The sequence below is a fragment of the Mesoplodon mirus genome (genome assembly GCF_964341445.2).
Source record: "Mesoplodon mirus genome assembly, chromosome: 3".
Lineage (NCBI taxonomy): Eukaryota > Metazoa > Chordata > Mammalia > Artiodactyla > Ziphiidae > Mesoplodon > Mesoplodon mirus.
Window position 1 is genome coordinate 59309603 of NC_138978.1, and position 25162 is coordinate 59334764.

General features: G+C 41.6%; 1 protein-coding gene across 3 annotated transcripts; it reads right to left on the reverse strand.

The window, feature by feature from the left end:
- Positions 1-909: 909 nt before the first annotated feature.
- Positions 910-10656, reverse strand: LOC309799467 (uncharacterized protein). 3 transcript variants are annotated; one of them, XR_014293286.1, is made up of 4 exons: positions 10248-10656; positions 8677-8738; positions 5155-5246; positions 910-2430 (listed from the first exon to the last, which is right to left on the reverse strand). XR_014293286.1 is itself a non-coding variant. In XM_082612657.1 (4 exons), the coding sequence occupies exons 1-4, from the start codon at positions 9340-9342 to the stop codon at positions 2392-2394; spliced, it is 312 nt and encodes a 103-aa protein (XP_082468783.1). In that variant the 5' UTR covers positions 9343-9421; the 3' UTR covers positions 910-2391. The 3 variants fall into 3 exon arrangements, 1 of the variants encoding a protein (XP_082468783.1); XR_014293287.1 differs by lacking the exon at positions 10248-10656 and adding an exon at positions 9169-9421 and having other exon boundaries at positions 8677-8750; XM_082612657.1 differs by lacking the exon at positions 10248-10656 and adding an exon at positions 9236-9421 and having other exon boundaries at positions 8677-8750.
- Between the last annotated feature and the right edge of the window lie 14506 nt (positions 10657-25162).

Consider the following 25162-nt stretch of genomic DNA (forward strand, 5'->3'; position numbering starts at 1 on the left):
GGGATGTGGGAAACCCTGGGTTCTATAATAACCCCACCCCTAACCCCAGAAGTACTCTCAAGGATGCAGGCTGAAGATGTGTGCTCTGTTAAATTTCCTCGTCTTTTATGCACACCCAATGCTGGGCTGGTATTTATAGCTTCGTATCTCTGAAACTGACTTGTTCTAGATGTCACTGCAGAGTAGTCCTTAATATTTGATACGAGTAAAATTATTTACATTTTACTTTCACGTACAGGTGACAGCAGCAATAACACAGGCATTCAACACGTTTTGAATTAGACTAGATTCTCAATTTTGTTACGGAAAGAAACATGACATGTCTCTATCCACTCTTAATTAAACACAAAGACGTAATTTTATTCGTGCAATAATATGAATACTGTTCAACACGTAGGGCTTTTTTCTCTCTCTGTTCAAGTTGAATTTCATTCTGAACATCTAATATTGACAAGCATCAAGCTATTTTAATCAGGTTACCTTTTATGTTTATAAAAGTGGCACAAATGTCTCTGAATACCACTCCAGATATACTAATCCACACTTCGCACTTATCCCCAAATCAGTCTCTTAAAAGTCCCAAAAGGTCTTAATAACATGTCTGCTCAGTACAACAAGGCAAACAACTACCCACCTCCTCTTTAGTCTCATATCACAAAACAGGGCAAAGACAGATGGAATAACATTCCCTGTGCTCTAGGGAAAGCACAATACAGGAACAGGGTAAGAGGGTTTCTGGGTCCCTGCCACTGTTTCACATGCCTCTTTCATCTTCTGTCTTCCTTCCCAGGCACGACAGAGCTCCTCTGATGGAAGGCAAGATGGCTGCCATCCTTCAGTTATCACAGTACTGTACCTTTAGAATGGACAGCATCAGCACTGTGATAACTGAGCCAGGGCAGCCTGTCAGTCACTGTGTCGGCTGGCAGCATCCTTTCCGGGTGGCTGCATGACTCCCTCTGAAGGCTCCCCAGGAAGTGGAAGACTAAGAGATCCCCTTCTGGTTCGAGATGTGGGGAAGCAGAAGAAAAAGTAGGGTCACAGCCCAACAATTAGTGAGGTTGAAACAGTAAAAGGCCTGGTTGAATTGTATTAAGACAAAAGATGAACACATGATTTATACATATTGATGAGCAACCACGAATACATCACATCTGCTTTCCAGCTCTATTTCACAGTGTTACCTCTTAGGTGCATGGATTTGCTGATTCCATCTCCCTGACCTCAATCATTCATGCAATAAGTATTTACTTAGGGTCTACTATATTCCAAGACCTCTCCTAGATGTCCAGGAAATGAAGATAAATAAGAGCTGGTCCCTATCCTCAAAGTGCTCGTGATCAAACATGGCAATAATACTTCATATCTGCCTAACATTCAGTAATCTTCTATGGCTTTCTGCTTTAGTTTTCACAAGAACCCCTATGGGGTTGTCAATGAATTACTCATTAATTCATCACAAATGCATTCTGGAATACGTTAGGTATCATTAGCCCATTTTACAGAAAGAGAATAAAAACCTAAGAGAGGTTAGGTGATTTACCTGATCATACCACTAAGCTACATTGAACCTGAGTTCAAATCCATGTCAAATGATGGAACCTAGTGTTTTTCTCTACCCCAACCTAGCCATTCAACTCCATCAAGGGGATATTCAGTTTACACAATTTATGCAAACAAAGTTTCTGAAAACATCTACTTTTTGCTTAAAATTTTTAGTTTTCTCAGCATCTCAGATCATGAAGCAGAAGCTTGTGGGAGTTTTATGATTTAAGAAAAACTAGCAAAAAGAATGACTTTTATTGTTCTTGCTCTGAGTGCTAAGAATATACTCGAATTGATGACACTGATGATGATTACATATTTACCACACCTGTGAGGTGTTTTTCACTATAGTTATGTCAATTTTACAGTTAGGGTGAAGGATCATTAACCACCTTTGGCATGCCTTTTACAAAATCAACACATACACATCACTTGCTTTGAAATTATCTGTACCTTTGAGATGTACCCTGAAGTCACCTTCAAGGATGATGTACAATTTTTTTTAAGATTTATTTATTATTTATTTTTATCTCTCGCTGCGTTGGGTCTTAGTTGGCACGCGGATCTTCGTTGAGGCACGCAGGATCTTTCACTGCGGCACACAGTCTCTTCCTTGTGGTGCGCAGGCTTCTCTCTAGTTGTGGCATGCAGATTTTCTCTTCTCAGGTTGTGGTGCGTGGGTTCTAGAGTGCATGAACCCTGTAGTTTGCAGCACGCAGGCTCTAGTTGAGGTGCGCAAGCTCCGTAGTTGTGGTGCGCACGGGCTTAGTTGCCCCGCAGCATGTGGGATCTTAGTTCCCCAACCAGGGATCGAACCCTTGTCCCCTGCATTGTAAGGCGGATTCTTTACCACTGGACCACCAGGGAAGTCCCAGGGATGATGTACTTTTAATAAAAAGGACAAAAAGATTCTGAAACTAGAATTCAGGCTTCAGAATAATCAACTTATTAAAGCCATGAGTCACTCATTCTTTTTCCATGTCAGTCATAAGTTCTCAAGTTATTTCAATGAGTAGAACTTGACAGATATTTGAAAAATAATTGTGTTTTCAATTAGGCATTTGCTCAGTTTCAAAGACTCATTATATGCAAATTAGATATTACCTCTCTACTTGAAATAAGTCAGAGAGATCAATCAATTCTTTAGATCAGCAAAGGTCAGAAAATAGAGTACAGTGAGCATAGCTCAACTGTTAAGTCTGTGCACTATGAAACTGACCTCATCTTCAGAAAAGGAATATCCAGTGAAACAATCCACCCACATACAAATTAAAACAACATTCTCTGAAGTGCAAAAATATGTAAAAGTTAAAGAGGTCATCGCCTAGGTCTTAGCCAACTGATGTAATACAGCGTTGAAACACGAGAGGGCAATGAAGATTAAAAAAAAAAATTGGATCCCTTAACCTAAGGTTCCTGGAAATAGTCGCACATTTTACCCAAATTATAAACATCTGTTACATGAACAAAGATATTGTGATTATTTGAGAATGAAATTTTAGATAGCTGATACATCAAAAAGGATAAAAAGATTACCACCGAACAATTCCCAGCCACAAGTTCTGTCAGTTTTGGAAAAGAGGAATACTTACTGCAATACTAGAGAGTAAGTTAAGTATGGGGACAAATAAATAACTCTGATATACTTAGTAGTTATTAGACTGTTCTTCGCAAAGACTGAGTACTAATGCAACTGAATGTCTAAATGTGAAGTCAACAAACACGAACTTAATGTTTGTAATGTACTACAAAGTTGAAATTCACTTTATTAGCCATGACCAAAAATCAGACAACTAAAGATTTTTGGTACAAAAAGTAATGAGTATTTCCTTTACTTCCTTATTTTTCTCTCATTTCTTCTTCTACCTAAACTGGGCGTGGGGGGATAGGGCGGGGAGCCTAGTGGCCAAGTAATAACAAAAAGTAAACTGCCATTATTCTGTGAAGAGTTAAATTAATATTTTCTCAGAATAACTCTAAAGCAGTTTCAAGGAAGAAAAAAATGTAGGTTTTCAGAACTGTATTTTATAAATACTGTAAACACTTAAAATGTTTTATTTCTTCATGGAAATTATTTCTTATAAATGCGCATTTAAAAAACTAAATCTATCAGAAACACTTCTTTTTCGGTAGATTTTTCTTACAAAAATTGACTTATTTTAATTTTAAAACAAATGATGGCATGTGCTAATGCTACAGTATGGAAGTATACTGCACAGTAAGAGAGGAAGAAAAAGATAATGATGTAAAATGCTTTCCTCCAGAGATCAACCTGATTTTAAACTCAGTTCTTCTATGATGAAAATGATACAACTGAGAACAATTTCTTCGTGATGCATGCACCAAATAATATCAATTAGAAAACCAAGTACTACTGGCAAACTGGTATACTAAAAATATGCTTTTAGACCTTGTGGAGTACAAATGCACACACAAAAAACATGTCACGTCTCTCTTATGAATAGACAAAGTGAAAATACAGTGATTTTGAACTTTTAAGTATCTGATTATATATTAAATAACTGGAGGTACCATGAAATGAACTGCTGGCATGCAAAATATCTGACAATACTTTAAAACTAAAATAGTTTAAATAGGTTAATTTAAATCCACTGGTCTTTTACTAAAGCGCGATGTTCTTTTCTTCCCCAACTTGAAAACCACAATCCAACTCAGTGACATTATACAATGTGCAAATTTGACCAAACTGTCATGATATAAAAATGTACTGTCAACAGAAAATGCCAAATGTCAACTACTGCTTTGTCAGAAATACAGAGAATGCATACCTGCGTTTCATGGCAAAGCTTTGCTGGTAATAGTGTTTGAAAACTAACTTGTGCCAAGATTAGTAGGAAATTAGGAATAAGGGGGTTACACACTTTTTTCTTTCTTTAGGGGAAATAAATCAGCTAAAATGGCAAGGAAAAGCCAAGGACGACTGCCTTGGCCAAGTCAGCCCCAATTCTCACAGAGAAGCATTAACTGGGAGTAATTACAGAGGGGGTGACATTGTTTTACCCATTCCAAGCACTGGCCTCTAAACATTCATGCTGCATAACCTCAGCAGGTCATGTAGAAGGAAAAACCTAACACAGAAGGTCTCTATACAATAATAGAGACAGAAAGAGGAACGAACTGGTGGGGATTTTAGTCCAAAAAGGCTCCAGGAGACTAAAAATCTACAAATAAATGGACCATCCCACTTAATGCTTAATAGAATACAACATTCTATTCTATGGGCCTTTCCCCTTTACATGTGTACTCAGAATACACACTTGTAGTCCAACTGTATACTTATTTCACTGTTGGATTTTGCTCGAGATTTAATTTTTTTTCCCCAGATTTTGGATCTCAGTCTGCTCACAAGTCAGTTTTATTCCGTCTCACCTCTGTTATCATAACCTTTTAGAATAACCAGCCAAAAATACACCAGCTGACTTCAAAATGATCCACCCCTAGCTAGTCTCTCTAAAAACTCTGGGTGTCTCCAATTAATCTCTGATTTCCTCATTACTGGCAGCACTGCCATTTAGAAATGCTGGGTCTTACTTCTCAAATTCCCTTAACGGACAGCTAAAGGGGGCAATACCAAAGACGTGCACTGACCTCTACTTCTAGAGCCTTGGGCTGTTCCAGAAACACAATCACACTCCTCTTTTCTGCAGAGTCCACCATTCTTAGAGCTTCTATTCCTACATCTGGAAAAGGAACACATTTTTACTTGTAACACACAGAAAAGGAACACATCTCTACTTGTAACACAGAGATACTGCACTCATTATGAAGTGCTATATCTTAAACTGTGATTTACTTTGGTACTGTTTACATCTGATTTCCTCAAATCAACAGTATTGTTCCTGAAGTCAGAGACTGCTGTCTTCATGTACTTCCACATTAATCACAGTCCTTTCCACAGAGTGCAAGCTCAACAAATACTTGCCTAATTCATTGACAAACTTCTTCATTTCCCAGGGATTCTCCAAATAGCTTATCAACAAACGTACATGCTTAATTCCTCTCTCTATATGTCAACCAGCAAGATACTTGACAGTTTGTCATCTACAAAATGAGGGGAGAGTACTCAATGCCCAAGTCCCTTCCACTGCCATTACTGAATCTCATTAGATAAAACCAAACTCCAAAGATAGCAACATCTCCATTCAGGTCGGCATTATACCTTTTGTTGGAGGAAAAGGGTCAGGAACTTTGTGGGCCCAATTACCACCAATGGAGCTATGAAGTGAGGGCAGAAAGTGAATGCAAAGAAAGAGAAAATAAACAAAGGTGGGTGGCATCCCTAAGATGCCACCAGGTATCATGACTGTTACAGTACCACGAACTGTTCTCTGATATATTTTGGCATGCCCAGGAACCTTTTACAAAAGCAGCTCTGGGGCTTCCCCGGTGGCGCAGTGGTTGGGAGTCCGCCTGCCAATGCAGCGGACACGGGTTCGTGCCCTGGTCCGGGAGGATCCCACATGCCGCGGAGCGGCTGGGCCCGTGAGCCATGGCCACTGAGCCTGCGCGTCCGGAGCCTGTGCTCCGCAACGGGAGAGGCCGCAGCGGCGAGAGGCCTGCGTACCGCAAAAAAAAAAAAAAAAAAAAAAAAAAAGCAGCTCTGGCCAGATACGTGGATCGCTAAATTTTCCCAAGACACCCCTATCAGCCCTTCCAGCACCCGGGACGTCTTTATTGACCTTCCTGAGCAGGGCACGCCTCCTGCATAGAAATCTGCAGAGTAGTCACTATTAGTCTCATATACTGTGATAGTTAACTCTTGGGGCCCCCAAATCTCCAAATGGAAAACAGCAGGGGAAAGTAAATGGTTGACAAACATGAAGGAACTGTATTTCATGCAGTCACCTCTTTTCAAATTAATCCAGGGAGAAAAAGGAGCGATGCTACAGGCCAGTGCTGTCCCAGAAAAGTAAAAAGCAAGCTATGTATGTAATTTTAGATATTCCAGTAGTCACATTTTGAAAAAACTAAAAAATAAACAGGTTAATGTGACATTAACAATAAATTTCATTTAACACAATATACCCAAAATATTTTCATTGGAACATGTAATCAATATAAACATCATTAGTGAGATATTTTACTCTTTTTTTTGTACTAAGTCTTTGAAATCCAGAGCATATTCACTTATAACACATGTCAATTCGAACACTAAATTTTCATCAGAAATACTCAATCTGTATTTAGATTTCATAAAAGTTACAGCTTAAAAAGTAGATGCTCATACCCAACTTGTTTCCAAACATAACGAAGTTTTCCAAAAACTAAATGGAACACCCATTTTTAATTTAAAAGTCAACTTCTTATCACCCTAGCCAGATTTCAGGTGCTTGACAGCCACACGTGGCTAGTGGCTACTGCATTAATGCAGGTAGAGAAAGTCCTGTCAGCCGGATTTTTTTTCAAACCAGAACCCTTCACCCAGCAAGTCATTCTACAGCACCCACCAGGTACTCAAATTATGCCAAGTATTTTCTGCCTTACTTCTAATCCTTATTGTCGTTAATACTTCAGTGATGGTCATTTATTAAGCAGCCCTTCCTAAAGACTGAACAACTCTTTCTGCTCAGAGAATTCAGGGAAAAAAATGGAGACATCATGATTCAAAGATATGGAGTTAATTTTCGAGGTAAAGGTAGAAAATCCTGACATCGTTACTTCTTTGTCCAGGATATTAGTTACCCTGCAAAAGTTACAGGCATTGTTTATAGTAAGCCTCTCAACTTCCACACTCACAACAGCTGTCACTGCATCCTCAGATTCCTCGCCTTCAAAAGCTCCCTCCCCACCAACAACCTCCTCTATCTCTAGCAGACTCTCTAGAGCACATTCTAGGAACCCCTCTTTCATTCATTCTGAAAAGTACTTGTTACTGTTGACATACCGAAACACATGAATAATTCAATAAAGAATCTAGAACCATCCGATTAATCATTCATCAGTCTAGGTACCCAACTGACCTTGAGAAAAGCATTTCGTGAATATACGTGGAAAGTATCCCCATACCCTTCCCCAAAAGAACCAATTACTACAAACACTACAGCTTTCTCTACCCATGTCAAAGTTCAGTGTTCCTCCTGCAGCTGATTTAAAAGTTGATCTTCTAAAAGGAGCTGGATTCCTAAGGTAGTTCTATTTTGAGCCTTCTTCCTGTTCTGAAGCTAAAGTTGGAAGGGCTTAGGTGGTGATGTCATGGAAGGGAGACTGTTGGCTTTCACAGAGGGGTCTCCTCCTGCAACTCTGGGGATGTTCATGTGGGGGACACCAGCGGAAATGTGCACCTCTCGTCGCTTTCCCCTCCCTCACTTTTGAGTCCCAGCTATTCATTAGCCCGCAAGAAAACAAGTTCAAATAAGCATGCAAACATATTTACATATTTTACTTGTTAGGCATCTCAAAAATGAAAAGACCAAGGGGAAGGAAAATGCCTCGCACCAGGGAAAAGGGGCGACAATCCAACCCCCCATCCGCACCTCTCTAAGTATCTATCATAGGACTAGGGGCAAAGGGTGGGGGGAACAGCTGATAAGAAGAAGAAAGGGATTATAAATCCAGCAAGCTTGAAGAGGGAAATGCTGTTGGGGATACTCAGGACAGAAGAAAGACCCCTGGCTCCCTTCTCTTCCACTGTTTTCCCCTCCCTTTTGGAATGGAGGAGATTTAGGGCAGGGTGTGCCTTCTGCTTGGGAGGCGTGTTTGGCTCTGGAGAACCAAGAGGGGCCAGGGTGGAGCCCAGAAAAAGAGAGCCAGAGACTGGCTGCTTAGGCCAGATTCTGGACTAAGCTCTTAGCGGAAGAATAAAGGGGGCTGTGGCGGAAGAGCAGACGATTCCATTGGAAGACCCACTGGGGAATGCAGAACGCACACTAAATCCAAGGGGATCACTTCTTTCTCGATCTAAACCCAGCAGTTAGTTGCCGGGTGGTGGGGTGCAGGTCCAGAGGCAAGAGAAAATCCCAACACATCTGTAGACCACAACTTGTTGGGGTGGGGGGATGGGCGTGCCCAGAGCAATCAGCAGGTGAAAGCAGCACTTTCTGGCCAATTCTGGGATGGGATGGTTGGCTAAGAGCTATGGGGAACACAGGATTTCCCGGTTTCTCAGCTCACCTCTCTTCCAAAGCGAGGAATAAACACAGGTGTGGTCCTTCTCCAAGAAGGTGGCAGCTGGCCTGCGGGTAGCGCTGAGTGAAGGAAAAGATTCCTTGGCCGCGGGAAGGCAGGGAGAAGCCCTGGGGTTAGCTACGGCCGGGAGCAGGCGGTCTCCGCCAAGTCCCCTCCCCCTTCTTGAAAAACGACCGGGACCGGCATAAATTACAGCCACGCACCCCCCTCCCCAATTACGCTTCTAATAAAAGAAACAGCCTCTCATGCCTAAATTAAAACTAAAGCTCTGGCTGATGAAAATAAACAGGTGAGCCCCGAGAGGAAGCGGGAAAAGATTGGGGATAGGAGAATGAACGTTTAGAGAAATCGAGTCTTCCCCGCCCTCCCCGCAAACCCCTCCCCTATCGCTCCGGAGAATCTGCGTGGCAGGTTGTAAGCTAAAAATGCCACTCCGACAGACCCCGTCTCCCCGCCCCGCGCATTTCTCCCTCCTACCCCAGGGTCCAGCGTCCCGGCCTCGTGGTAGCGCCCGGTGCCCGCGCCGCGCAGGGCTCACCCTCACCCCGGACTGCCACCGCCGCCGCCGCGGGGACTCCGTTCTTCCTCTCTCCTCCCTCCCTCCTCCTCCTCCGCCTCCTCCTCGCAGACTCCTCCCGCCGGATCCTTCATGTAAACAACATCCAGGCTCTATTTACAGTCGCCGCCGGACGGCGAGGGACCCACGCCAGCTGCCTGGAAGCAGGCGGGGGTGGGGGAAAAGCGAGTGCGCAACATTTACACATACCCGCCCCGCCCCTCCGCGCCGCCGGCCCGCCAGGGGGTCGGAGCGGGGCACCGGGGGTCTCCCCGCGCCCTCGTCCAACCTGCGTCGCTCCTGACACCCCAGCGACGGTCAGAGGGAAACCGCGCAAATGCCGATGGGCGAGGTCACCCCCACCCCCACCCAGCAGAAAAAAAAAAACACACCCCAAGCACAACAGACCCAGCCCAGCAATACCCTCCAAGTCCGTGCGAGAGTGCGGGGTCCCAGCCCGCCCCGTGCCGCCGCCCCGGCGCCCCGCCGCCGCCCACCCCGAGGTGGCGAGCTGCGTGCAGTCCCCCGCAGCGGCTGCAGGCGGCCGCCCAGCGCCGGACAGCGACGCGCCCTCGGCCCCCGCCCGGCCCGCCCTCGGCCCGCCCCCCGCGCGGCCGCCGAGCCGGCCGAGCCCCGCGGCGGCGTGTGCGTGTGCGTGTGCGCGCGTCGCGGCCGGCCTCGCCGGAACGGTTCTCCTCGGCCCCCGGCTTCCCGTGCCCTGAGGCGGGCGGGTGGCTGGCTCTGGCGCCGCGAGACCCGGCCAGGAGCGGCCCGGCCAGCGCTCCGCCGCGCCGCGCGCACACGGACGTAGACACTCGGCGCACGGAGCCCCGCGCGGCCGCACTCCTCCCGCCGGCGCTCGGCTCGGCGCGCGCACCGCCGCCCCCGCGCCCGGCACGCCGCCCCCACACCCACCTGCGCCCCCGGGGGTCCCGGGCCCCCCTTCCTTTGTTCTTCAAGCTAGTTGCATGAGGATTATCTAATGACGCAGCAAGGATACAACGTGCTCGCCACAACGTGACCGTCGCCATTTTTCTGTTTTTATTCTATCTCTGCCATGTGATAGATTGGGGGGGTGGGAGTTGGAAAAGAGAGAGACAGGATTAAAAAAAAAAAACAAAACTTCCGGGTCTCATGACCGGGAAGGGAGAAAAACAAAAGAGACAAGACACAACTCCAGGGGAATGATGTGTGTGCGCGCGCGCGCGACTGCGTGCCCTTGCCTCCTCAGCTCAGAGGAGGGAGGCTCCCGCAGTGGGCAGGGAGCATCCTCCCACCTCGGGAGCCCTGTGCCCCCGGAGGGTCCAGATCGAACCCTGTAGCCGTGGCGGTCGCGGGTCCCGGTCTCACACCCGCCGCCAACGCTCTGCGAAGCTGTCAGCTTGGTCCCTTCCTCTGGCCGCCTCCACTTGCCGGTCCACCCCAGAGCTCGCGCTCTCCCTCCCGGGCGGGTGTACCGTTCTGGGTTACGTGCAGAGAAGTCTCACTAACACTGTGAAGGAGGAAATGATCAAATTTAAAGGCTACTGTATTTCCCAAGTTTTAAAATAGTTTGCTTCCATAATGTTCTGCATAACAACCGCGTGGCAACACACTAGGCAGAATCTAATATTGGTTCGAATCCTTCCTTCCTCTCTTTCTCTACCCCCTTTTCTCTCTCTTCCCAAAGCGGGACACACCCTTGTGTGGTGGTCCGTGGGGTTTGTTACGTGGGGACGGACCTTTCATCGCGGATTGACTTATTTAGAAAATTTTAATAAATGGTTGTTCAGGGTCATTGTTTAAGAAGACAGTTGCATGGAGCAAGGTGGATTCGTGTTACACTCATCTCATTGACATTCAGAGGGCGTGATAGGCATTTCATTCTCTCCCAAGTCTCGTGTTCACGGGTTGCTGAAAAAAGTATTTGGGAACTCTGCCACATTTTTCAGTGAGATATAGAATTTTGTGCTTTTGTTTACTACTGTATTTCCTTTGGGCACTTTCACTTTTGTTTCTCTTGAGTTTCCTTTCTGGTTTCTTGTCCTATTTCGTAATTCTGAGCAGAAATGGACTTCAGAGTTGGTTCGGGTTTCTCACTTTACAGGCGAAGAAACTGAGGCCCTGCGTAGTGAGGAGTTGCCCCAGGTGACACATTTAATTTGAATTGAGCCCTACTCACTTGATATATCTGGTAGTGGGGTGGCGATAGAAAGTGGGGGGGGGCGGGAGTTAGCGACGACGTATAGCAGCAATTCTGCTTTGTGAAATTCATATTCTAGAAATTAAAGATGGAGAACACTTACCAGATCATTCACGTCTTAGGACTGGTGTGAACTGATTGCTTCTTCAAAACCCCCTTCCTAGTGCCTTGACTCCAGTATATCTGTTAATTCAGGTTCTCCTTCACCTTTCCATGCGAGAGTTTGCCGTCTCACTGAACAACCCTACATGATTGCTATGAAGTAATTTTATTAGAATCACAGAGTTGACCACCCCCCCTTTGTGCACCCACTGTGTCCCTTTTATATTTATTTCCTGGTGCCTTTCACACTTCATTGTACAGGACAGTTGATGTACCTCCCTGAACTAGAGGGTAAGCTTTGAGGGTCACGGCCATGTTCATCTTATATCTCCTATGTTTAACACCCTGCCTGGCAATGAATGAGCCAGTGAAAGTCTGAAGAGGATTTTTATCATAATTCCATCCTGACCATTTCTAGGAAATTTCTTCCATGTTTTTGGTGAAAGCGGAACACTGGAGATGCTCTTTGATTCTTACACCTCTGTGGACCATATTTTGGCTTCTAATTTACAGAGCCAAGAAAAACATAATTTGCTTTCTCAATTTTTTTTTAAACCAACTGCTATCTCCCTCTTTTTACCATATTTGGTTCCTCTTCTTCAAATTCCATCTAATTCATATAATTAGTTATGCCAACACTTGCCCTTTGAGTTTTGCTTTCATAGACTCCAAAAGTTTTACTTTCATAGACTCCAAAAGTTTTACTTTCATAGACTTTCAGTTTGGTGAGGTTCAAACTGATTTTACTCTGCTCAGCCTGGAATTAAATTATCAGAGGCAGCATTCTTTATGAGACTTGGATTCTTCCTGGAACCCAGTGAACTAAGTAAGGAGGCTGGCAGTTGAGCAAGCTGAAGAGGGCTGCTGGAAAGATGTCAGCATCTGGACAAAAAGTGCACATTTGCAACTTTAAAAGATTGGAGAATAGCTGATATATGTAATTACAGCTTGGAGAAGGATCTGGACTGTCACAGGTGAGCTCAGACACATCCAGATCGATGAGGTTCCATTGCATCTGAGCATGAACTGAACGTATTCCTTTGGATAGGGCAGATAAGCTGATATTACTGATCGTAACATCTAAAGTTCATGTTTCATCCCAGATAATAAGTGTGATAATAATTTTAAGGGCAACAATAACAATTTCCAGCAAGGTGGAGATGAAGCCTAATCATATGTAATGTCATGTGCTCCCTTAAATACAAAGCTCAACAGAGAAAAAAGGGACACAGCTCAAAAATATAGGGAATACCTCTATACCTCTTGTCTTGCACATCCGTGCACTCACATCATTATATTCTTTATCAAACTTTAGTCCTCCGGGGTATTACATAGTTGCTGATTAAAGAGGACTCTTATAGGCACTCCAACAATCTTCTTTCATCTCTCCAATACACATTTGCAAAATGACAATTCTTGGTGTGTGAGATGAACTTTGGAATCAGGTCCTAATGTCAGCTCTGCCAAATCTATTAGCTGTGTCATCCTGGGTAAATTATTCATCAGTTCTGATTCTCTGTTTCTTTATGCATAAAATGAGGATTACAACACCTACCTCAAAGAGGAGTTTTTAGGACTGAAAGTTAATCAAAATTTAATAAAATATATGTAAAGACCTCTCATGGTACTTGGAACATAATTTTTTTTGGAACATAATTTTTAATAACAAGTAGCTGTAATTATGTTGTTATTGTATTTGTATTTACCCCATGCACTTTTTGAATTATTCTATCCCTTTTGGCTTCCTACTCTTGACCCTTCAACAAAACTGCTATTGGTAAAAGTTCTGTGACTATGAAGATAAATAAGGATAAAGTCCTGCCTTCAAGTTCACACTTCAGCCTTGGAAAAGATGCATATGCCAGTAACTATACGGATACTGGAGGACTGAAGACAAGTACTTGGTTCATACCACTTTATGATGATCTACCTGAGAAATACTTAATTAAGATCTAGATTTATTAACAGCCAGGCACTGACAATACTTGTGGAAGCAGTTAGGAAAATACTAAACAAACGAACAAGCAAACAAACAAAACACCTCAAAAGAAAAAAAAACCCTCTCATTTTCACACAAATGAGGAAAATTACATTTAAAACTCCCTCTAATCAGCATCATTATGCAGCTTTTGAAAAGTTTTCTGGTCCCATAGATGAGGCAGGCTTCTTTTGCCAGGTTGTGAAAAATATGCCAGGTTGTACCTTTGATGTAATGTTGGACAAATGTAGTTAATAGGAGGCACTTCTGGTTGTTAATTAATTAGATCACTTTAATCAAGAACTATTTTCTGAGAAACTTATTCCCAGCCCTGGGTCAGATGCTAAGGAAACAAAGATGGTGAAGATAGACTTTGCCCTTAAGGAACTCATTCAACAAGTGTTTATTGATTACCTTCTGGGATGTGATGGTGAACAAGACATGAGCTTACTACATGGAGATGGATATATACACACATCTTTCCAGCTTCCTCAAGAAGTATGTGACAGACACAGGGTTTGGGCAATACAAAATATATATATTCCTTGCCCCACCCTAAAAGTTTTTTGTTCCTTGAAACAAAGAGCAGCTCTGGAAAGAACAGTTTGGTCTCTGTTGCCCACATGAAACTGGGAATCTCACTAGCATTAGGCAGAATTGTGAAGTGAGCAGTTATTTTCAATTCTCTTTGAGTCTGGGCTATTTAAACAGCTTTCTAGTCTCTCAGTTCCTGTCTTTCTGAACTATTTGGTTCTTCAGAGGGCTACTATAATGGTGATTCTAAAATACAAACCCGATTATATTATTCCCCTGCTTAAAATTTTTCATGGTTCCCCATTATCTGCCCAGCATGGCACACAAGATGTTTCATGGTCTTGCTCTGCCAAGCCTTCTAGCCGCATCCTCCAGAAGACCCACATGTAGGAGTACCAGATTTAGTAAATAAAAATACCGGCTGCCCAGTTTAATGTAAGTTTCGGATAAACAACAATTTTTTTGGTATAAATGTGTCCCCAATATTGCATGAGACATACTTATACTAAAATATTCATTGTTTATCTGAAATCCTGATTTAAAGGGACATCTTGTATTTTATCTGGCAGCCCTCACTACTCATGCCAGCCAGATTAATTAACTTGCCCTTCCCCACAGGTCTCTTCATGCCTTTATCAGTGCTTGAGAGCCTCTCCATCCTGTCCCTTATCCACATGATATTCTTCTGCTGCTGCTTCAAAAGCCGGTTATGGGATCTGGAACTCTGCAAGGGTGAGCTTAGAATCCAGTGTGCTGGGGATGAGCCTGGCCACATGTGAGCCTTGTTTAATACCTTCTAGGGCTTCTGCCCTAGTTCCTGTTCATCTTTTCCATTCTCCCTCCTGAAACTGGAGTTCTGCCCTGAACCTCCGTTTATTTGGCTGGGACCCACACGTGGTTTTGCACCCTTGCCAATTCTCTCCCTGGAGCTGTGGGGCTAGATCTTTTCTCCCAGCTGCTGGCTGGGCTCCTGACTAAACTAAATAGATCATTGAAACCTGTCTCAGATTCTGTCACCTTCCTGTCTTGCCTACTACAAAGGCTGAACAAGAGACCCAAATAAGATGAAGTTTGTGAAAGAGGATTGTAAATTATAAAGTCTCTATGATGGTAATTTAGGTTAGAAACTAATTTCAAGCTCTTCACCTGGTTCTATAAAGGAAAGCTTCTCTCTAAAGTTCTCTGGATTTCCCCTGTGTCAGGCATATATGCCTGGTGATATATGATGCTGAAAATGATGTGGAAATTTTCCAAACGTCCTCTAATTTTGATTAGTGCATTCAACCACTCTGGCTATTGCATTATGAATGGATCTAGACCAGTGGCTTTAATTTTTAAAATTTTAATTTTATGATCCAGGATGCACCTCTTCATAATGGAAGACAAGGTCTTGTGAACTATGTCATAATCTGAGTGTGTGTATTGAATTCTGATATTTTCTATTCTGTTTCATCTTCTAAAAATTGGTGGACTTCCTTGGTGGCACAGTGGTTAAGAAGCCACCTGCCAATGCAGGGGACACTGGTTCAATCCCTGGTCCAGGAAGACCCCACATGCCGCAGAGCAACTAAGCCCATGCACCACAACTACTGAGCCTGTGCTCTAGAGCCCACGAGCACAACTACTGAGCCCACAGTCCTAGAGCCCGCGCTCCGCAACAAGAGAAGCCACCGCAAGGAGAAGCCTGCACACCCCAACAAGAGTAGCCCCTGCTCGCTGCAAGTAGAGAAAGACTGCACACAGCGACAAAGACCCAATGCAGCCACAAATAAAATTAATTAATTATTTTTTAAAAGATTGGTTAACCCACGATATTAATTTCATAACTCACTAATGGGTTGTGACTTGCATTTTACTAAGCGCTGGTCTGCACAATCCATGACGTTTCCTGTATTATCCAACTGACCAGGACAGCTGTCAAATGTCAGACTCATGTGGTGCAGTCCCCACTGGGACCCACCTTGCCTGCAAAGGGAGTTGAGGCCACCTCACTGAGGTAAATCACAGCTGTCCCTTTTGATAACATCAGTAAGCAGAGTACTGCAGCTAGACTTTCTAACCTGCCTGGGGTTAATATACAAAATTTCTGACAAGGCCATTTATAAAGAGGGATAGCTCAAAATGATCACGAATGGCAACTACATTCATTTCAGAATAGAGGTATATTGTCTGGGGGCTAATTCTTTCTCAAACTTAAAAAAAAATCATTCCTGGTTGGGTAAAAGAGTCTTTTAGGTTTCTGAGATTCCACATTGATTTCGTAGTTAAATATAAATGAAAGCTCTCTCACTCGCTGCTATGATTTTGTTTCACTCTCCTTTCCCCTAAATGGTGAGCAGGTTAATCTGATATTCAGAAGCTGGGCAACAGTAGATTCCAGAAAAGATAAAGAAAATGTATAGAAAGGAAGTATTTTTCAAATGTATTGGAAAGAAGACAGTTTATGTAAGGAATTCTTATGATACAGGGAGTCAATCCAGCTGCTAGAATTTAGGATTTTCTCCCACCTACCCCACCCTCTTCTTTTACTCAGGGCTGCCTCATTCATTTTTCTTTATGGTAGGGTTTTATTTTTGTTGGTTTTGTTGGCCTTGAGGAAACCAGATCAGTGGTGGCACAAAAGATGGATTGGAGATGAGAACAGGAGAAGAGGAATTAGAGGCAGCTAGTATAGACAACTGTTTGGCTACAAAAGCTAACAGTGAAGCAAGGTAATAATCAAATGAGGGAAATCAGGTCAAGGAGAGATTTTTGTTTGCTTGTCTTGAAAGTGCTTGAAAAATTTCATATACTGATGGAAATGGTCCAGTAGAGGAAAAGTTCATGATGTAAGATGGAGGTAGGATTTGCTGGTCTGGCGTTCTTGAGTCTGCTGGGGGAGGGGGAGAATGCATAAGTGGAAGCTTTTACGTAGGATCACGGAGCATGTAGGAAGGATGGGGTCTAAGCATGTACACCTGTACGGACATGTGGATGTGGTAGGAGCAAGTGGAAGTTCTCTTCTGATTCTTCAATTTTCTCAAGAAAGAAGCACAGTCATCAGCTGATAGTGAAGATAGGGGAAAAGAGAGGCACAGGTATAAAACAGTCCATTAGCAGAAAGTGAACCTATGACTGTAGAGTGCGGAAAAGTGAATGGATCAGGGAGATGGAGGATATTAGCTGGGGAACAGTAAGGGCCTTCTTAAGTTCCTCGTGACAAGCTTAAAGTGAGACCAGAGTGGGTAGAAAGTTGGATTTAACCAGGGTTGTGAGTTTGCCAAACAGTATGCCAGAATTAAGGTGATCAAGGGAGTTTAGGGAGTGATTATGTCTATTGACTCTGAATTTTAAGCTGAGTAAAGAGGGAATGGAGAACCACCAGGGGCAAAGGACAAAAAAAAAAAAAAAAAATGGTGCCTAAGATGCTCCTCCCTCTGGTCTTTGCATGACTGGCTCCCTCTTGTGATTCAGCCATTCTCTGATGTCACCTTTTTAACTCTCTTCTGAGTACTTAAAATGTTTTCTTTTTACGCATACGTTGGAGACACTGCAAGTTAGGTTCCAGACCACCTCAATAAAGTGAATAACACAAAAAAAGCAAATATCACAATAAAGCAAGTCACACGAATTCTTTGGTTTCCCAGTGCATATAAAGGTTATGTTTACACTTAATGTTATCTACTAAGTGTGCAATAACATTATGTCTAAAAAGAATGTACATACCTTAATTTATTCTTTTGGCTGCGCTGGGTCTTTGTTGCTGCACGCGGGCTTTCTCCAGTTGTGGTGAGCGGGGTCTACTCTTCATTGTAGTGCACGGGCTTCTCATTGCGATGGCTTCTCTTGTGGAGCACAGGCCCTAGGCAAGCAGGCTTCAGTAGTTGCAGCACGTGGGCTCAGTAGTTGTGGCACACAGGCCCTAGAGCTCACGGGCTTCAGTAGTTGTGGCACTTGAGCTCAGTTGTTGCGGTGCACGGGCTCCAGGGTGCGTGGGCTTCAGTAGTTGTGGTGCGCAGACTCAGTAGTTGTAGCACACGGGCTTAGTTGCTCCGTGGCATTTGGGATCTTCCTGGACCAGGGATAGAACCCTGCATTGGCAGGTGGATTCTTAACCAATGTGCCACCAGGGAAGTCCTACATACCTTAATTTTAAAAAATGCTAACCGTCATCTGAGCCTTCAGTGAGTCATAATCTTTCTTCTGGTGGAGGATCTTACCTCGATGTTGATGGCTGCTGACTGAACAGGGTGGTGGTTGCTAAAGGTTGGGATGGCTGTGGTAATTTCTTAAAATAAGGCAACAATGAAGTTTGTGAAATTGATTGACTCTTTCTTTCACAAAAGATTCCTTTGTAGCATGCAATGCTGTTTGATAGCATTTTACTCACAGGAGAACTTCTTACAAAATTGGAGGCAATTTTGTCAAACCCTGCCACTGCTTCATCAACTAAGTTTATGTAATATTCTAAATCCTTTGTTGTCATTTCAACAACCATCACATCATCTTCACCAGGAGTAGATTCCATCTCAAGAAATCACTTTCTTTCCTCAACCATAAGAAGCACCTCTTCATCCACTAAAATTTTATCTTTAGATTATAGCAATTTAGTCACATCTTCAGGCGCATTTCCAATTCTGTTTCTCTTGCATTTTCTATCACATCTTCAGTTACTTCCTCCACTGAAGCCTTGAACTCCTCAAAGTCATCCATGTGGGTTGGAATCAACTTCTAAACTCCTGTTACTGTTGGTATTTTGACCTCTTCCCATGAATCACAAATGTTCTTAATAGCATCTAGAATGGTGAATCCTTTCCAGAAGGTTTTCAATTGACTTTGTGCAGATTCATCAGAGGAATCACTATTTACAGCAGCTATTGCCTTATGAAACATATTTCTTAAATAATAAAACTTGAAAGTCAGAATTACTCCTTGATCCATAGGCTGCAGGATGGATGTGTTAGTAGGCATGAAAACATTAATCTCATTGTACATCTCCATCAGAGCTCTTGGGTAACCAGGTGCATTGTAAGTGAACAGTAATATTTTGAAAGGAATATTTTCTTCTGAGCAGTAGGTTGCAACAGTAGATCTCAACAGTGGGCTTAAAATATTCAGTAAACCATTTTGTAAACAAATGTTCTGTCATCCAGGTTTTGTTGTTTCACTGACAGAGCACAGGAAAAGTATATTTAGCATAAGTCTTAAGGACCCTAGGGTTTTCAGAATGGTAAATGAGCACTGACTTCAACTTAAAGTCACCAGCTACATTAGCCCCTAATAAAAGAGTCAGCCTGTCATTGAAACTTTGAAACCAGGCATTGACTTCTCTTTGCCAACTATGAAAATCATGGATGGCATCTTTTGCCAATAGAAGGCTATTTTGTCTACATTAAAAATCTATTGGAAACAACAAGCAAGACAGGAACACAAACCCACCCATCAGAAAACAGGCTGCCTAAAGTCGTATTAAGCCCACAGACACCCCAAAATACACCACCTGACACGGGCCTGCCCATTGGAGGGACAAAATCCAGCTCCACCCACCAGAACATAGGCACCAGTCCCTCCCACCAGGAAGCCTTCACAAACCACTGGACCAAACTCGCCCACTGGGAGCAGACACCAGAAGCAAGAGGAACTATGAACCTGAAGCCTGCAGAAAGGAGACCTCAAACACAGTAAGTTAGAGAAAATGAGAAGACAGGGAAATATGTTGCAGATGAAGGAGCAAGACAAAAACCCACGAGACCAAATAAATGAAGAAGAAATAGGTAAGCTACCTGAAAAAGAATTGAGAGTAATGATAGTAAAGATGATCCAAAATCTTGGAAACAGAATGGAAAAAAATACAAGAAATGTTTAACAAGGACCTAGAAGAACTAAAGAACAAACAAACAGTGATGAACAACACAATCACCAAAATTAAAAATACACTAGAAGGAATCAGTAGCAGAATAATTGAGGCAGAAAAACAGATAAGTGAGCTGGAAGATAGAATGGTGGAAATAACTGCCATGTAGCAGAATAAAGAAAAAAGAATGAAAAGAATTGAGGACAGTCTCAGAGACCTCTGGGACAACATTAAATACACTAACATTCAAATTATAGGGGTCCCAGAAGAAGAAGAGAAAGAGAAAGGGTCTGAGAAAATATTTGAAGAGAATATAGTTGAAAACTTCCTTAACATGGGAAAGGAAATAGTCAATCAAGTCCAGGAATCAAGTCCCATACAGGATAAACTCAAGGAGAAACATGCCAAGACGCATATTAATCAAACTAACAAAAACTAAATACAAAGAAAACATATTAAAAGTAGCAAGGGAAAAGCAACAAATAGCATACAAGGGAATCCCCATAAGGTTATCAGCTCATCTTTTAGCAGAAACTCTGCAGGCCAGAAGAGAGTGGCAGGATATATTTATACTGATGAAAGGGAAAAACCTACAACCAAGATTACGCTACCCAGCAAGGATCTCATTCAGATTTGATGGAGAAATTAAAAGCTTTACAGACAAGCAAAAGCTAAGAGAATTCAGCACCATCAGACCAGCTTTACAACAAATGCTAAACAGAACTTCTTTAGGCAGGAAACACAAGAGAAGAAAAAGACCTATAAAAACAAGCCCAAAACAATTAAGAAATGGTAATAGGAACATACATATCGATAATTACCTTAAATGTAAATGGATTTAACACTCCAACCAAAAGGTACAGACTGGCTGAATGGATACAAAAACAAGACCTGTATATATGTTGTCTACAAGAGACCCACTTCAGACCCAGGGACACATACAGACTGAAAGTGAGGGGATCCAAAAGGATATTCCATGCAAACAGAAATCAAAAGAACTGGAGTAGCAATACTCATATTGGACAAAATAGATTTTAAAATAAAGACTGTTACAAGAGACAAGGAAGGACACTACATAATGATCAAGGGATCAATCCAAGAAGAAGACATAACAATTGTAAATATTTATGTACCCAAATAGGAGAACCTCAATACGTAAGGCAAATGCTTATAGCCATAAAAGGGGAAATCAACATTAGCACAATAATAGTGGGGGGCTTTAACACTCCACTTACACCAATGGATAGATCATCCAGACAGAAAATTAGAAAGGAAACACAAGCCTTAAATGACACATTAGACCAAATAGACTTAATTGATCTTTATAGGACATTCCATCCCAAAGTAGCAGAATACACTTTCTTCTCAAGTGCACAGGGAACATTCTCCAGGATAGATCACATCTTGGGTCACAAATCAAGCCTCAGTAAATTTAAGAAAATTGAAATCATGTCAACCATCTTTTCCAACCACAACGCTATGAGACTAGAAATCAATTACAGGAAAAAAAAACTGTAAAAAAACAAAAATACATGGAGGCTAAACAATATGCTACTAAATAACCAAACGACCAATGAAGAAATCAAGGAAGAAAGAAAAAATTACCTAGAAACAAATGACAATGAAAACACAATGACACAAAACCTATAGGATGTAGCAAAAGCAGTTCTAAGAGGGAAGTTTATAGCAATATAACCTTACCTCAGAAAACAAGAAAAATCTCAAATAGACAACCTAACCTTACATCTAAAGCAACTAGAGAAAGAAGAACAAACAAAACCCAAAGTTAGTAGAAGGAAAGAAATCATAAAGATCAGAGAAGAAATAAATGAAATAGAAACAAACAAACAAAAAAACAGTAGCAAAGATCAATAAAACTAAAAGCTGGTTCTTTGAGAAGATAAACAAAACTGATAAACCTTTATCCAGACTCATCAAGAAAAAAGGGACAGGACTCAAATCAATAAAATTAGAAATGAAAAAGGAGAAGTAACAACTGACACTGCAGAAATACAAAGGATCATAAGAGACTACTACAAACAACTATACGCCAATAAAATGGACAACCCAGAAGAAATGGACAAATTCTTAGAAAAGTACAACCTTCCAAGACTGAACCAGGAAGAAATAGAAAATATGAACAGACCAATCACAAGTAATGAAATTGGAACTGTGACTAAAAATCTTCCAACAAACAGAAGTCCAGGACCAGATGGCTTCACAGGTGAATTCTATCAAACATTTAGAGAAGAGCTAACACCTATCTTTCTCATGCTCTTCCAAAAAATTACAGAGGGAAGAACACTCCCAAACTCATTCTACAAGGCCACCATCACCCTGATACCAAAACTGATAAAGATATCACAAAAAAAGAAAATTACAGGCCAATATCACTGATGAACATAGAAGCAAAAATTCTCAACACAATAGTAGCAAACCGAATCCAACAACACATTAAAAAGATCATACACCATGATCAAGTGGGATTTATCCCAGGGATTCAAGAATTCTTCAATATATGCAAATCAATCAGTGTGATACATCATATTAACAAATTGAAGAATAAAAGCCATATGATCATCTCAATAGATGCAGAAAAATATTTTGACAAAATTCAACACCTATTTATGATAAAAATGCTCCAGAAAGTAGGCATAGAGGGAACCTAACTCAACATAATAAAGGCCATATATGACAAACCCACAGCAAACATTATTCTCAATGGTGAAAAACAGAAAGCATTTCCTCTAAAATCAGGAACAGGACAAGGGTGCCCACTCGGCACTCTTATTTAACATAGTTTTGGAAGTCCTAGCCATGGCAACCAGAGAAGAACAAGAAATAAAAGGAATCCAAATTGGCAAAGAAGAAATAAAACTGTCACTGTTTGCCGATGACATGATACTATACATAGAAAATCCTAAAGATGCCACCAGAAAACTACTAGAGCTAATCAGTGAATTCAGTAAAGTCACAGGACACAAAATTAATGCACAGAAATCTCTTGCATTCCTATACCCTAACAATGAGAGATCAGAAAGAGAAATTAAAGAAGCAATCCCACTTACCATTGCAACCAAAAGAATAAAATACCTAGGAATAAACCTACCTAAGGAGGCAAAAGACCTGTACGCAGAAAACTATAAGATACTGATGAAAGAAATCAAAGACGACACAAACAGATGGAGAGATATACCATGCTCTTGGATTGGAAGAATCAATATTGTGAAAATGACTATACTACCCAAAATAATCTACAGATTCAATGCAATCCTTATCAAATTACCAAAGGCATTTTTCACAGAACTAGAACAAAAAATTTTACAATTTGTATGGAAACACAAAAGACCTTAACAGCAAAAGCAATCCTGAGAAAGAAAAACTGAGCCGGAGGAATCAAGCTCCCTGACTTCAGGTTATTCTACAAAACTACAGTAATCAAGACAGTATGGTACTGGCACAAAAACAGAAATATAGATCAATGGAAGAGGGTAGAAAGCCCAGAGATAAACCCATGCACATATGGTCACCTAATCTATGACAAAGGATGCCAGAATATACAATGGAGCAAAGATAGCCTCTTCAATAAGTGGTGTTGGGAAAATTGGACAGCTACATGTAAAAGAATGAAATTAGAACACCATACACAAAAATAAACTCCAAATGGATTAGAGACCTAAATGTAAGACACTATAAAACTCTTAGAGGAAAACATAGGCTGAACACTCTCTGACATGAATCACAGCAAGATCTTTTTTGACCCACCTCCTAGAGTAATGAGCATAAAAACAGAAATAAACAAATGGGACCTAATTAAACTTAAAAGCTTTTGCACAGCAAAGGAAACCATAAACAAGATGAAAAGACAACCTTTGGAATGGGAGAGAATATTTGCCAATGAAGCAGCTGACAAAGGATTAATCTCCAAAATATACAAACAGCTCATGCAGTTCAATATCAAAAAAAACAAACAACCCAATCCAAAAATGAGCAGAAGACCTAAATAGACATTTCTCCAAAGAAGACATACAGATGGCCAACAAACACATGAAAAGATGCTCAACATTTCTAGTTATTAGAGAAATGCAAATCAAAACTACAATGAGGTATCATCTCACACCAGTCAGAATGGCCATCATCAAAAAATCTCCAAACAATAAATGCTGGTGAGGCTGTGGAGAAAAGGGGACCCTCATGCATTGTTGGTGGGAATGTAAATTGATTCCCTATGGAATCAATGGAGAACAGTATGGAGATTCCTTTAAAAACTAAAAATAGAACTACCATATGACCCAGCAATCCCACTACTGGGCATATACCTGGAGAAAACCATAATTCAAAAAGATACATGTACCGCAATGTTCACTGCAGCTCTATGTACAATAGCCAGGACGTGGAAGCAACCTAAATGTCCATCAACAGAGGAAAGGATAAAGAAGATGTGGCACATATATACAATGGAATATTACTCGGCCATAAAAAGGAATGAAACTGGGTCATTTGTAGAGACATGGATGGACCTAAAGACTGTCATACAGAGTGAAGTAAGTTAGAAAGAGAAAAACAAATATTGCATATTAACACACATATGTGGAATCTGAAAAAATTGGTATAGACAATCTTATTTACAAAGCAGAAATAGAGACACAGACATAGAGAACAAACATATAAACACCAAGGGGGATGGGCGTGTGTGGGATGAATTGGGAGATTGGGATTGACATATATACACTATTGATACTATGTATAAAATAGATAACTAATGAGAACCTACTGTATAGCACAGGGAACTCTACTCAATGCTCTGCGGTGACCTAAATGAGAAGGAAATCCAAAAGAGACGAGATATCTGTATACGTACAGCTGATTCACTTTGCTGTACAGTATAAACTAACACAATATTGTAAAGCAACTATACTCCAATAAAAAATAATAATAAAATAAAATTTAAAAAATAATAATAATTTTTAAAAAACCTGTCCCCTCCAATCCATTCTCTCTGTGGCTGCTAGATTCATTTTGCTAAAACCCTGTCTTATCTTGTTATTCCTCCACTCAAAAACCATTAGTGGCTCTTACTGCCTGTGGTATAAATAGTTTGTGTAATCAAAGTATCCCATAAAAAAAAATCTATTGTTTAGTGTAGCTACTTTCGTTAATTATCTCAGCTGGATCTTCTGGATAACTTGCTGCTGCTTCTACATCAGCACTTCCTGCTTCCCCTTGCACTTTTACGTTATGGAGATGGCTTCCTTCCTTCAACCTCATGAACCAAGCTCTGCTAGC